Source organism: Manis pentadactyla, chromosome 3, assembly GCF_030020395.1.
Source record: "Manis pentadactyla isolate mManPen7 chromosome 3, mManPen7.hap1, whole genome shotgun sequence".
NCBI lineage: Eukaryota > Metazoa > Chordata > Mammalia > Pholidota > Manidae > Manis > Manis pentadactyla.
In genome coordinates this window covers 88,716,697-88,732,057 of record NC_080021.1, presented here as the reverse complement: position 1 = coordinate 88,732,057, position 15,361 = coordinate 88,716,697, and the positions used below count along the sequence as shown (strand labels likewise).

The 15,361-nt window shown below is 36.4% G+C and overlaps 1 protein-coding gene across 7 annotated transcripts in view; it reads left to right on the top strand.

Annotated features, from left to right (window-relative positions):
- The window catches only part of SPIDR (scaffold protein involved in DNA repair), a 453,159-nt gene that overhangs the window by 370,112 nt on the left and 67,686 nt on the right, over window positions 1–15,361 (top strand). For 6 of the 7 annotated variants that reach the window (XM_036925470.2, XM_057498094.1, XM_036925472.2 and 3 more), the window contains one exon: window positions 14,220–14,360. The exons of the other annotated variant lie outside the window; for it this stretch is intronic. In XM_036925470.2, the coding sequence (XP_036781365.2) occupies window positions 14,220–14,360 (141 nt within the window). The remainder of the gene's footprint in view (window positions 1–14,219; window positions 14,361–15,361) is intronic. 7 annotated transcript variants of the gene reach the window in all.

Sequence of the window (15,361 nt, the reverse complement as noted above, 5' to 3'; positions counted from 1 at the left end):
TCTCTTATCTCTTAGCCCATGTTGCAGAAGCTCTACCTCAGGTTTGGTGGGTCAGGCATACTGGCCCAGTTGGTCTACCCCAGCTTGCCTATAGGATAGAGCCACCAGTCCAAGAGGCAAGCCCAGAAAACCAGTGCTACCACCATCCCCAGCACCCTGGAACAGTGGTGTCACTCAGGGGGTGTCACTGTCCTATGTCCTCACCCCCAGTCCTGTGAAAGGGCACAGGGTTTCTGCCCAGAAGGAGACAGATTACAGGGAAGGAGAGCTCTATAGCACTGCCTGAGGGGGCTGACTTTATTTGGAATAGAGTAGGAGAATTCCATACCTAAGGGTGTTGTTGCAACTAATAGAAAAGCAGCTCAAAGAGTGCTTGTAGCTTCATAATGCTTTATGAACAAGCAAATTGCAGAGCAATCAGAAGCTTAACAGAATCAGGAAAAAGAGGCAGCCAATAGGAGCCCTCCTGGAATCACAAACTTCGGAGTCAGGAAGCGTGTGCTTGGCTACACCCACTCCAGAGCAGACAAAGCAGCCCACAGGGAAAATTTGGGGTGCAAGCCTCACTGGCATTGCAGGCCTCAGCACCACAGATGAAAGATAAGCTGCTGTGAACCAGGGGCATCTCTAGGAAGCCAGGCTTTAAAATAAAAATCACACATATCCCTGGCCCTCTGGTATGCCCAAGGCCACACCCTCAGGAGTGATTAAAAGGGGGAAATAGAAGCCCTGGCTGAAGGAGAGGGATGATGGAAAAACCTACACTCCTTGGACTGTGATAGCAGCCCCCAAGACACACATCCAGTGGTAGAGAGTGAAAATCTTACTGACTAAGGTGGCTTAAGCACATCCTTTCACCAAGTGGCTTATGGTGACCCAAGGGCAACTCCTATGTAGCCGTGTTGAAAGATGAAAACAAAACAAAAAAATCTTAGCAGGATCATCAGAGACTGCAGTCTTAGGGAAGTCATTCAAACAAGTCACTAAACAGAGAATAGACTACCATGCAAATTACAACATCAACCGCTGGCATGGTGGAGGAATCAGTATCCAGAGTTGCCATAATATATTATTAAAAATGCCCAGTCAAGAAAAAATTACAAGATATACAAAGAAATAGGTAAGTGTGATCCATACACAGGGAAAAAAGAAGCAATAGAAACTGCTTTTGAAGGGGCCCAGAGATTGGACCTAGCAGACAAAAATTTAAAAACTTTCATTATAAATATATTCAAAGAACTGAAGGAAACCATGACTAAAGAACCAAAGGGTGGTATGATTTAAAGAGAATTAAATGGTAAGAGTTAAAAAGTGTCCAATCAAATGGCGAATATCAATAAAAATATACAAACTCTATAAAAAAGAACCAACTGGAAATTCCGGAGTTGGAAAGTATAATAACCAAAATGAAAAAGGCACTAGATAAGGCTCAACAGTAGATTCTAGCTGGCAGAAGAGAGAATTAGTGAACTTGAATCTAGAGTAATAGAGCATATACATTCTGAAGGAGAGAGAGAATAAATAAAGAGTGCTCACTCTGGCAACACTTACCCTAAATGGAATGATACAGGGGTTAGTATAGCCCCTGTGCAAGGATGACATGATGGTACTGCAAATTTGTGAGGTATTACATATTTTTAAGACATCTGAAGGTGTTTTTTTTTGTAGATAATTATTTTTATATTGAAGGGTAGTTGACACACAGTATTACATTACATTAGTTTCAGCTGTACAACATAGTGATTCAACATTTATATACATGACAACTCTAGGTACCAGCTATCACCATACCAAGCTGTTACAATATCTTGACTATATTCATTACATCCTGGTTACTTATTATTTTACCATTGGAAGTGTATACTTTTTTTTTTTTTTTTTGTGAGGGCATCTCTCATATTTATTGATCAAATGGTTGTTAACAACAATAAAATTATGTATAGAGGAGTCAATGCTCAATGCACAATCATTAATCCACCCCAAGCCTAATTTTCGTCAGTCTCCAATCTTCTGAGGCATAACAAACAAGTTCTTACATGGATAACAAATTCTTACAAGTGAATAAGTTCTTACATGGTGAACAGTACAAGGGCAGCCATCACAGAAACCTTTGGTTTTTCTCATGCATTATGAACTATAAACAGTCAGTTCAAATATGAATACTCATTTGATTTTTATACTTGATTTATATGTGGATACCACATTTCTCTCTTTATTAATACTATTTTTAATAAAATGCTGAAGTGGTAGGGAGATACAAGATAAAGGTAGAAAACATAGTTTAGTGTTGTAAGAGAGCAAATGTAGATGATCAAGTGTGTGCCTGTAGACTATGTGTTAATCCAAGCTAGACCAGGGCAATAAAACATCCACATATGCAGAAGATTTCTCTCAGAACAGGGGGGTGAGGTTCTAAGCCTCACCTCTGTTGAACCCCAATTTCTCACCTGATGACCCCCCTGCAACTGTGCCTGTCTTAGGTTGTTCCTCCCTTGAGGAATCTTACCCGTCTCTGGCTAACCAGTCATCTTCCGGGGCCATACAGGGAAATGTAAAATTGGTAAGTGAGAGAGAAGCCTTATTGTTTGAAATGGTTAGCTTTTTACTTCTTTGCAGATTTATGCCCTGTAGCTTCTATGCCCAGCATTTGTCTTGAGGTATCTTTACCACTTGGAAGAATTATGATACTCGGTAAATTTGATACGAGGCACGAATTCTATTTAAGGGTTGTAATTAGGAAGGAAGAAGAAAAGCTATAGAAGTAGCAGGTGGCAGAAAACATGGGAAGATTATTTCTTTGACATATCTTCTTGTAGAGTAACTTCAGCATGTATAGGTTTTAAGCTACTACTTAAATTGCGCACACACATTAACATAATAGGAGTATAGTTACATAACCAAAGCATACCTGTAATTACCAGCCATCTCCAGTGAAACCAAGAAAACCAGTTAGGCACCTTAGGCATTTGTGAAAACTTATCTATGATATGGTGGATTTGTCCAACTGAACTTGAACAGTCTGAGAGAAATCAGACAAATTAAAACAACCCATTCCTGGGGAATGTTCACATCCCTTATGTTCTTTTAACAGTAAATAGTCTGTAGTTGTAAGATTTTGGAGCGCTACAATTTGCACTTCTCCTAATTCTTGATTGAATTCCAACAGTATAGATCCAGTCAAATTTGTTGTTTTACTGTATGCACAGGCCAGCTTAGATATCTCCTTCCTCATTCCCATGGCAAGTCCAGGAGCTGGTGGGATGAGTGCATCTACAGCTGTAGCAGTGCGTGGATCTTTGTTGGGGTTTTTTGATGATCATCTGACATCTGAAGGTTTTAAGTTATTCCCAAAAAAGAGTATTATAATTTCAATAGGATGTTAAAACTGAATCTCAAATTTGTGACTGCAGAGTATTTTAGAGGTTAAAATGTACTTATGAAGAATAATTCAATCTTTATGAAGAATTAGTACATACCATAACAAATCTCCTTACAATTATGCAAACCTCCCAAATGGCAAATAAATATCCTAAAAGGGGAAAAAATGAAGAAAATGAAACAGAATCTCATAGAAATGTGGGACAACATTAAGTGCACCAACATACATTTAATGGGAGTCCCAGAGAGGCAGCGGAATGAGGGGAAGGTGCAGAAAAAAATATTTGAAGAAATAATGGCTGAAAACATCTCAAATTTGATTGGAAAATTTTACACATCCAGAAAGCTCCATGAACTTCAAGTAAGATAAATTTAAAGAGATCCATATCCAGACACATCTTAATCAAAATGTTGAAAACTAAAGATAAGGAGAAAATCTTGAAAGCAGCAAGCAAAAAATGGCTCATGTAACCTCAGTTAGATAATGGCTGACTTCTCATTAGGAACAGTGGAAGGCCAGAAGCCAGTGAGACAATATTCAAAATTCTGAAAGAACCAAATAACTTACACCATACTTTTATTTGGCCTTTAAATCCTGAGGATAAATCAGTAGGATTCAACATTAATTGTTTTATCTTAGGCAACTATAGCTTATGCATTCTTTTCATTTGAAACTTTCATAAAAATTTATTATGTGCGAGGCCATTAAGCAAGTCTTTGCAAATTTAAAAGAATTATTATTAGAAAGCAGATTCTCTCACCTTAGTGTAATTAAATTAGAGTTAACATAAGTATATGTATTTTAAGTCTTAGAAAAAAATTTTAAATACTTGCAAATAACTCATGGATCAATAAAGAAACAATAATGGAAAATTTTAAATACCTGGAACTAAAAATAATAAAAATACTAAATAGCAAAGTTTATATGATGTGATCAAGTTGATACTCAGAAGAAATTTTATACTTTAAGCAGTTCATATTAAGGAAGGCTTAAAATTAATGAGCTAAGCCTCTTGCATAATAAATAGTTAAATAATAAATACAGAGAAAAGGGAGGAAGAAGATTATAAACATAAAGAAATCAATGACATAAAAAAAGAAACTAAATGAAGCCCAAAGTTGATTCTTTGAAATCATTAGTAATAATTCCATAGTAAAATTAATAAAGGAAAGGAGAAGATACAAAGAAATAATAGTAAAAAGGAACGATGGGGCATCAATTCCATCAGGGCTTAGAAACATAGCAAGAGGATATTGTTTCATATTTATGCTAATAATTTCGAAAACATATAGACAAAATGGACAAATCTCTAGAAAAATATAACTTACCAAAATGTCTCAAGAAAAAATTAGAAAGCCCAACTAGTCTAATCATCATTAAGGAAATTGAGTTGATAGTTAAAAATCTTCCCAGGGAAAAAAAATTCACTAGAAACAAATCATTTTATTACTTACAAATTATTGTAAATTCTGTCAAAAAACAAACCACTCAAATTTTATACAAAATTTTCAAAGAATAAAAAGGAGTTGCTATCAATTCATTATATGAAGCTAATATAAATAATCTTGATTCCACATCTGATACAAGAAATAAAGAAATCTTGATTCCACATCTGATACAAGATACAAAGAAATCTCATGGACATAGATACAAAAATCCTAAACAAAGCATAACAAATAGGATGTTGGCTTTATCTCAGGAGTTAAAAATTGCTTTAACACTTGAAAAGTTATCCTTGTCACTTACCACATTAGCAAATGAGATAAAAACATACAATCAGTTCAAATTAATACAGAAAATGCATCTGATAAAATCCATCACCAACCCATGATTAAAAAGTTTTCTCAACAAATTAGGAATCCTTAACCTGGCGAAGGATATCTACCAACAAAAAACCTATAGCAAACATCATTCTTAATTGTAAAACATTGAGGACATTTCCTTCTAAATCCAGAACAAGATAAGGATGTCCAGTGTCACTGACTTCTCTTCAGCATTACACTGCAGGTTAAAGGGCAGTCTGAAAAGGTAAATCAATGAAAAGCATAAGGATAGGGAAGGCAGAAGCAAAGCTGTCATCAGTGGGTGAAATGAATCCATCAAACTTCGTAAAAAGTGTAAAAATAAATTTTAGTAAGATTGATAAATTACAAAAGTTCAATATGCAAAAGTCAATAGTACTTCTATACTCCAGTAACAAACAAAAATACAATTTAAAATAGCAAACAGAACCATAAGTGATCCAGGCACAGCCCTCACAAAAGATTTCAAGAGCTATATGGAGAAAACTATATTATAAATACTAACTTAAGTACCCCCAAAAGAAAACTATATCATAAAAATTGGCCTAAATAAATACTCTGCAAGAGAAAAATTGATCTAATCATGCCAGTCTCTGTGCCAAGCTCTGTATGGCTTTAATGCTCATAACAATACTCTTAAGTTACATTCTCTTACCCCATGTTAAGATGAGTAAAATCAAGCTCATACAGTTATGAAACTTTTTTAAGATCCCACACAGGGTTAGTGACATGGTTCCCTTGAGTATGAAGTAATTAATGTGAAATATCTCTTGGTGATTCAGGAAAAACAAGTTGATCGTGGGGCCCTTGTCTACTCAGACCTGTCACACAGGCACTGATTTTAGGAGACACTATTTCACTGAGCAGGAAGCAGCGACAAGTGGTTGGAATTGTGTGTGTGCTGCTGATAAGCTGGCTCTCGTTGGCTGCCTGTTAAATGCCACAGTTGCAGTCTTGTTCAACCAGTGGGACAGTGACTGTACCTCAGGCCTGAGCCAGCATGCTCCTGAGCCTCAGCTGTGAACAGAACAAGGCGGGAGAGTGTGTGTGTCAGGGCACAAGCAAGAGGAAGGAGTGGAGTAATAACTCATCTCTGGCAAAAGAATAAACAAAAGAGCACCCTTCCTTGTTTGAGATAAAGGCAAATGGCAGAGCAAACTTAAGACCAAGGTACTAGCCAATTCCCCACCTCTACCTTCTCAGCACAAGCAGTCATAAATTTTCTCATTTTATAAAGCAGATCCATGGAGATTTTTATATTCATCTTGACTTTTGTATATATTAGCAAACCATAATGCTTATAGAACAATGTGGAGTATATCAGTGCAGCCATGCAGGCATTAGCTTCATTGCCTGGAGCAGTGAAGGGCCACTGATTTCCCTCTGATGGGAAGGCCTAGGTTTCCTCTTTCAGAAATGGAGCCTGGTCCCCAAGGTTCTGCCTCAATATTCCTAATTAGACATGGAACAGGGAAGCAAGTCAGCTGAGGGTCGCTAGGGGGTGCGTAGGCCTTTGAGAAAGAATAAACAGTAAAGCACTTCCCTCCAAGACATTGTGCTATGGAATAGTCTGTGGACAAAAACAAAATATTACAAAATGAGCACAAAGTATGCACTTCGTCCTTGCTTTCGCACAGCTACTGTGGTAAATACAATAGTATGAAAGAGTGATCTTCATTCTTTCCCACTTGGGTCTCTGAACTGAAGTCATACAGTCTTTGCTTATTTTGAATGAAGTGTTAAGTTGTATTGGACAGTTAATAAAACTGTTTTCAAATGACTTGATTCAAAAGCATTGCTTCTTCATTATGTTGCATTAACAGCTATATATATTTTTTGGATAATCTAGAATAAATAACATTTTGACCTTAATATTCTGGTATAATTCTTGTCAAATGTTTAAAAGCATCTTTTGAAGGTTATAGAGTGGGTTAAGGTTCTTCTGGATAAGTACCTCATTTTATATCTATATATACAATTTATATATATTTTTAGATAATTGACATAGCAGTGGGAAAAATCATTATTACTGTAACATGATGTTATAGTACCAAGATACCAGGATCAAGGGCCTTGGATTTAAGACCTGATTCTGCTGCCTCCGTACTATCTTGGCTAGTTCTTTAAATAGTCTCAGCCTTACTTTTCTCATCTACCAACTGGAAATAATAAGGCCTACTTTCCTCATATAAAGGATTAATTGAATAATATATGAGAATGCTCTAATTAGTCATAATACATTATATTAGTGTTAGATGTTAATGCTGCTCTTTTATTTGATTTCCAATTGTATTATTTTTATGTGATCCACTTCTCTTGTATATCCTACAAAGTACAAGCCCCAGTAAGCTTCCAGTGAATATTTCTGTGAACACTGTCTGCATTTAGGATTACGTGAGTTTGCTCTATATGTGTTCACCACACAGACTCAGCCTCTCATTCATGGAAGGAGGATTAATGGAGAGCTTGCTACAGCTCAGATAGAAAATGTGGGAGCAAATGTCCACCCTCATGTTTTCAGGGTGAAAGTAGTGGTTAGTTCACATATGGTTACTGTTACATAAAGCTTCCTTATGATGGAGATTTCAAGGATAGGGTAAGATTTTAAGTTTTACTGAACAACAGTAATTTGTTTCCTTTTTTAAAATACTCAGATTTGTTCACAATTTCCAACTCTGAGAATTATCTCTAAAAGTAAGTGGTTTTCAGTATTTGTTGAAGATGCACAAGAAAACATGCACTTACATTGTATCACACTTTTCCTGAAAGTACATATAAAATGACAAGGAAGATGCCTCATTGTGAAGCACTGTCTTTTTCTAGTGGATTTCTAAGTGTTTAATTATTTCCATTATTTGCTGGTTTTAGCGTAGTTGAAACCCTGCCAGCAAAAGGTGGTGCAAAGGTGCCAGCAGGTTTTCCCATCTTCTCTCCATAATTATCCTGTGTTTATCCAAGGGAACTTTCTTCAAGCTGTCTCATAGCCTTTGTTTGTTTGTTTCTTTCTTTGTATAAGTAGCTTTTTGAAGGTATAATTTACATGCAATAAAATTTATTCACATACAATAAAATGCACCCACCTAAGCATATAGTTCAGTGGGTTTTGATCAAAACATCCACATGTAATACCCACCACAGTGAAGATATAGACCATTTCCATCACCCAAAAAGTTTATTTGTGTCCTATGCTGTCAGTCTCTTCTAGCCCAGGCAACTATAGCTCTGCTTGCTGTCACTGTGAATTCACTCTGCCTTTTCTATAATTTGATATAAATATAAACTCCTTTTCCGTTTTTTTTTTTTCACTCAGCACAGTGTTTTCAGGATTCAGCCCTGTTGCTGCAGGTGTCAGTAATTTATTCCTTTGCATTGCTGAATGGTACTCCATTGTAAGGGTAGACCACAGTTTGTTTATTATCCATTCAGCTATTTTCAAGCATTTGTCATGTTTCCAGTTTGGGGCTGTTATCTAATAAAGGTGCTATGAATATCTGTCCACAAGTTTTTGTAAGGACATATGATTTTATTTATTTGGGGGAAGAAACCTAGAGTGGAGTGACTAGCCATGTGGTAAGTGTGTGTTTAACTTTTTAAGGAACTGCCAGACTGTTTTCAGAAGAGGCTATAACATATACATTCCCTCCTAAAATGTATGATACTTCCAGTTTTTCCCTATCCTCAATAAAACTCGATGCTGTCATTCTTTTTCATTTCACCCTTTCCTGTGAGTGTGCAGTGGTCTCTCACTGTGGTTTTAACTTGCATTTCCCTGATGACAATGGTTTTGTCTGCCTTTTTATGTGTTTATTGGCTGTATGTGTATCTTCTTTAATGAAGTGTTTATTCATATATTTTGTCCATTTTGTTTTACGTCGAAGTGGAAGTGAAATTCACATAATTTAAAAACATATTAATGTGAACAATTCAGTGGCCTTTAGCACATTCTCAATGTTGTACAACTACCACTTCCATCTAGTTCCAAAACATTTTCATTATTCCAAAAGGAAATTCATACCTATGAAGCAGTTACTCCCTATTTCTCACTCCACGTACCCCCTAATAACCACCATTGTGTGTTGTGTCTCTGTGGATTTAATATTGTAGATATTTTAAAGAAATGGAATCATACAATATGTGATGATTTGTATCTTTATCCCATTTTTCGATTGGATTGTTTGTCATCTTATTGAGTCCTGGAGGTTCATTAGGTATTCTGGGTACAAGTCCTTTGTCAGATATATCTTTAGCAAATATGTCCAAATAGGTTGTGGTTTGCACATTCAATTTCTTAATGGTGTGTTTTGAAGAACAGAAGTTTTGATTTTGATAATGTCAAAGTAATCAAGTTTTTTTCTTTTATAACTTATGTTTTTGTGCCATAATTGAGAACTATTTACCTACCCCAAGGTTACAAATATTTCTCCTGTCTTTTCTTCTATAAGTTTCCGTTTTTATGTTTGGGTCTATGATCCATTTGGAGTTAATTTTCTGTATACAATGTGAGATAATGGTTAAGGATCTTTTTTTTAATACATATGAATATCTAATTTTCCACCTCTACTAGCAGAAGAAAAAGACTGAAATAAGAAAAACGACTGCTTGGAAGTCTGTCTAGGAAGTAATCGTGTACTACCCCTCTCCACCTTGTTAGGTGGTTATCTAGTGGCATACCAAGATTAAAACAGGTTTTTCTGAGGAATTTTCTCATCAGGAGGAAAGATGTAAAGAAACTGACATCTGAGGTGCACAACCATAAAACAACCCAGCCAAATGACCACATGCATGGTTGACAACATCCACCTGCTCATTCAGGGAGTCCAAGAAGCTTGTCAGAGCTCTTTTCTAAATGGTAAAAGACAACAGATCACTGAAGCCTAAAGAAAGCTTCTTAAATGGAGTTAGAGATATTGCAACCATGAAAGAGGATGCTGTCAAGAAGGAAGAAAGCATATTTTGGAGCTTAAACAAGACCTCTTGGAAGTTAAAAGTGTGAAAACTAGAAATTAGGAGAAAATTTAATTAGAAGTATTGGAGAAAAAAGTTAACTCCCAGAAAGAAATGGAAAATAGGAGAGAAAAGTTAAAAAAATTTAAAGGGTAGTCCAGGATGTCCCATAAACAGAATGAGGGAAGAGAAAAAATGAAGGGGAGGAAGGATCAATAAAATTATTCAGAAGTGGGCACAATTCCACCATGAAGGACCCTCCCAGGATACCACTCACCAGGGCTTGGAAACAAACCTGTGCCAAGCCTGTCACCACAGCATCCGTGCCCTGGAAGCAGTACCCACAGTACCCAGAGAAAAGGCAAAGAAAAAGCAATATTGGACTTAACATGAAAATCACTCTCAATCTAGAAATCTGTACTCACCCAAACTGCCCATAAAGTCTGAGGATAAGTTATTGACAATTTCATGAATGGCTTCAAAAAGTTCACCTTCCATTCCCTCCTTTTCAGGAAGCTAGATGTGAGCTACTAATTTGAAGAAGTCAATTAAGAAAGGAAGATATGAGATATGGGAAATAGGAGACCCAACATACTAGAAAAGCAAAGGGAGTCCCCCAGATTTTCTGGCAGGAGACCCCAGGATGACTGCTTGCCATAGGCAGAACCTAACCAGTCTAGACTGGAGCAGAGCAGAGTAGAGCGAAGGGCCCTAGGAGAACACCTTCAGAGAAAGGGTCAGCATCCTGAAGCAGTATTTTAGTGATAGACAGAAGTTTGGTACAGAATTCATGATAAGTAAATAGAAAACTAAAGATGTATACAGGAAATGAAAAGTCATCATGTGCTATTATATTTAAGACTATAAATTCCTTAAAGTATCACTGTAATCCACAAGTTTTGACATGTGGTATTTTTATCATAATCAACTTGTTCAAAAGTACTGTCTCTTTTTCACTGATCTCTTATTTGACCTATGACTCGAGAAAGGATATTGTGGAATCCCCAAATGTAGGAAGATTTTTTAGAAGTACATATTTTTTGCTTGGTTTCTCATTTAATTATTTTGTACACAGAGAACATTTCCTATATGATAACTGATTCTTTGAAATTCGTTCAGACCTGTTTTGTGGCCAAGTGTATGGTTACTTCTTATAAATGTCCCATGTGTACTCGAGAATGCACTTTCACTAATTGTGGACAGTTTCTAACTGCCTATCTAACAAATCAAACTTGTTAGGTATGCAAGTTTTCTGAATCTTTACTAATTTTTCCCCTGATTGACTTAATTGGCAGAGGTGTGTTGAAATCTCCCTCATTGATGTGGGATTTGTTCACTTCTCTGAAGTTTTATCAGTCTATGTTTTATACTTCGAGGCTAAGAGCATAAAGGTTTAGAATTATGTTTTCTTAGTAAATGAAGATTTTTTTTATCAATACTAGTGTTCTCTCTACCCTTAATATTGCATTATCTCCTAAAATCTGTTCACTCTCACCACCGCCACCTTGTCAGCTTTCTTTTGGTTAATATTTGCCTGAAATACTGTTTTTTCATCCTTTGAACCTTTCTCTGTTTTAGAAGTTTTCCTGTCAGCAACTTAATAGAAATACTTTTTTCTTTCTTCAAACAACATGACAAACTCTGCCTTTTAACTGATAAGTTTAAACCATTTTTATTCCAGTTCTAATATACATAGACTTCTATCTACCATCTTACTTATTACTTGCTTGCCTATATTTCTTATTCCATTTTCTTCCATCTGGTGATGTGCAAGTTGTGTACCCTATTTCTGTTCTTTTGCTGGTTGTCCTTGAAATTTGACCACATGTCTATATTAATGAACTCCAGAGTTACTACCTTAACCCAACTCTGAGTGACATGGGGACTTGGGAACATTTAACCTCCAGTCATCCCTACTGATCCACTTGCTGTCCATTTCCAGTTTTTCCACTCTGTACACATTAATTAATATTATTGGTTGTGTTGTTCTTTTATCCCACCATGTTTATTTTGATTCATCTTATTATACAATAGTCCTTGTATCTTAGACCTTTCTTTCTGGGATAACTAACTTCTTCCTAAATTACATAATTAGAAAATTATTTTAATAATTACCTTAGTAAGTATAAATATTTCAGGGTCTGTAGATAAAAAATGCACCTAGTGTTTCTTTATCTAAAAATGTCTTAATTTTACCACATTGATAGTTTTGTAGGCACACAGTTCTTTTTTTTTTTTTTCATCATTTAACTTTTTTTATTAAGGTATCATTGATATACATTATGAAGGTTTCACATGAAAAACAATGTGGTTACTACATTCACCCATATTATCAAGTCCCCTCCATTTCCCATTGAAGTCATTGTCCATCAGTGTAGTAAGACTGCAGGCACACCGTTCTTAAATGGCTTTCAGAATTTTGCAAATGTTTCACTGTTTTCTGGCTTCATTCATTGCTCTTGAGAAGGCTGATATAAGTCAAATTTGTGTTCCTTTACGGATGTCTGTCTTCTTACCCTTTTTGCTTTTAAAACCTTCTCATTGTCTTCTATCATCTCTAGTTTTATTACAATATGTATAATAAGATGGATTTCCTTTTAGTTGTCCTGCTTGGCAGTTGCTTTTCTTCCTCTATTTTGGATTCATTTCTTAGATGAATTGGGAAAAATTCTCAATTGTTAGAGCTACAGATTACTGCTTCTCCTTCCTCTATTTTCTTCTTCTGGAATTCCTCTTCGATGTGTTTGACTTTCCAATTCTGTTCTCTGTTTCTCTCTCTCATGTTTTCATTGTCAGCTCTCAAGATGCATTCTGGGTAATCTATTCCAGTTTATATAAACACTCTTTGGGTACATATAATCTCTTGTTATACCCATTTAATAACTTTTTTTATTTCAGTAATTGTAGCTTTCCTTTTTCAAAATTCTATTTCATTCTTCTTCGAATCTGCCAAGTCATTTTGTATAGCTTTTTGTTTCCTATTTATATTTCTGTGACTTTACCTTTTTAAAATGGTTACTCCATATTTCATATTTTTTAATTGTAGTATCTCGAGTCCGCCATATATCTGTTTTTAATTTTTCTGACTCTTCCCACAGAATGGTTTGTTTCCTTGTAGTTGATGATTTTTATTTGAGCACATGTTTGATTTCACTCCATAGAAAATTAATGCCTAAGTACAGGTGCTTTCCTGCCAAGATTTATCTCCACCTCTCTTGCAAGCCAGGGGCCCTGTGGCCCTGGGAGACAATCAGGATGTCTAGACTTCTAGTCGCCTTTGCCCTGCCAGTGTTTAAGATTCAGTACTTCCGATTTAGCTCTTCTCCTGTGTTCATTGTCATCTGTTCTTTTCCAATGTGCACTTTTCTTTAAACACTCATCTTTAGAAATCATTCTGTTCCTCAGTCTGTTTGGTGGTGATATTTACTGCCTAACTTTATTTAAGCCTCCAGGGAATGTTTTCTGAGAATGTGTCATTTTGTGATAAGTAAGACTTCATTTACCTGACTTACAAAATGAGAGTGTTGGAAATTCAGTCCTAAGTAGGTTTGGGTAAGTGCTAAGTGCTGCCCTCTGCATTTAAAATCTGGGGGACCCCATGATGTCACTGGGTCTCTATCAGCCTCTGGAGCTGCCAGCCAGTGTGGCCTTCATCCTGCTGGGCCATGCATGTCTGTAAATATGCACCTTCTCATAGAGAGCCCGAGTGTCATTCTCCTGATAATGTTACCCTGAAGCTTTTCTGTGTTGAGCATCACTATAAGGACAGGATATGAAGGACAGGATAAAAATGGGGCAAGAGGATACCCTTTTTCTGGGTAACAGTTATATATTTGATTTGCAAGGATGGTCTTCTTTGTGTACTTTTAAACCACATATGACTCAGGGTTTAGTTTTATGCCAAAAGAGAATTCTTCTGTATTTTGTGGATAGTGATCCAAACACCTCAAGGACAAATCTAAAGAGTGCGTGTTTGTATTCACCTTTTTTACCCTGACTCATTCATTTAGGAAGATAAGTACCAAGGATTTCTAGTGAAGGAGAAGGAATCAAACCTACATCCTAAAAGAATGAATGTGAATGCTTTGTTGCAGAGTCGGCCTTCTTGTGCAGGATGCCTATGGAATGTTCAGTGAGGTGCACTCAGAGGACGCCATCCTGAGGGACAGACAGTTGGAAGGGAAGTCCTGCAGCCTGGCAGGAATGAAGGTTCTACAAAAGGCTACCCGTGGAAGGTGAGGATACACTGTGGTGATACTCAGTTTGCTACAGTGGTGGTTTCTTTTGTTGGTCTTTTACTTTTAAAGACAATAACTATAGGATCCTAGACTTTGCCTGTAAAATGAGCCCAAGAGTTGAATGGAGCCCATAAAGTACCTCCAGGGGAGAATTATGATTGACAACATAAACAATTATGCAGGTTCAGTGTGTTTCCTGTTTTTATTAAAATTAAGAAGATGAAAAATATTACATATGTGTGCTTTAGTTCTAAAGGACTTGCTTTTAGTATGTTTTCCTAACAATAACATAGCTCTGCATGAGTCAGTTTGCAGAAATGAAAATATAATGTACTGAAAAGGCAATTTATAAGCATTAAGCAAAAGTCTTAAGCTGTTACATCTTCTTGCTTTCCTTAGTAAGAAAGCTCTGTTCTCTGTCACGTTTCATGGCACGTCACCCAAAAATGTTTGAGATAGGCTGAGGTGGAATGGTATGTAGATCTGGCCTAAACTGTCATTGTCATGTCTCCACTAACTATCATAAGCTATTAATTAGGGAAACCATTCTTTCTTCAATAGCATGTTATTTTAACTCTCTTGGTGTTAAGTTTTTAATAATAGTAACATCTGAGCTTATAACAGTATCTGAGGGAGAAAAGGCTACTAGGAATATGTGATATTCTGATTGTGATGCAGTTATTTATAGTGTCTTCCAGTGGTCTGTACAGTGACCATTCAGCCATGGACACTCTAAATCATGAGCACTCCTCCTGACTGGCCTTTGTAGATAACAGCTTTCCCAAGGGCCTCAATCATGTGTCTCACCTGTCTCCCTGTGGCACTGTACAGGTGAATGGTGGTTCCATCCAAGAGCTCGTTTTCCTGAAAGACATATATGTCATAGACACATGCCCTGCAAGCCCTGGGTAGACAACATGAACAGTTTACTATGTAGATTTGTCTTGTAACCAGTACTTCCTTCTGTCTGTAAAAGCGTAGCTTTAATACTATAATTG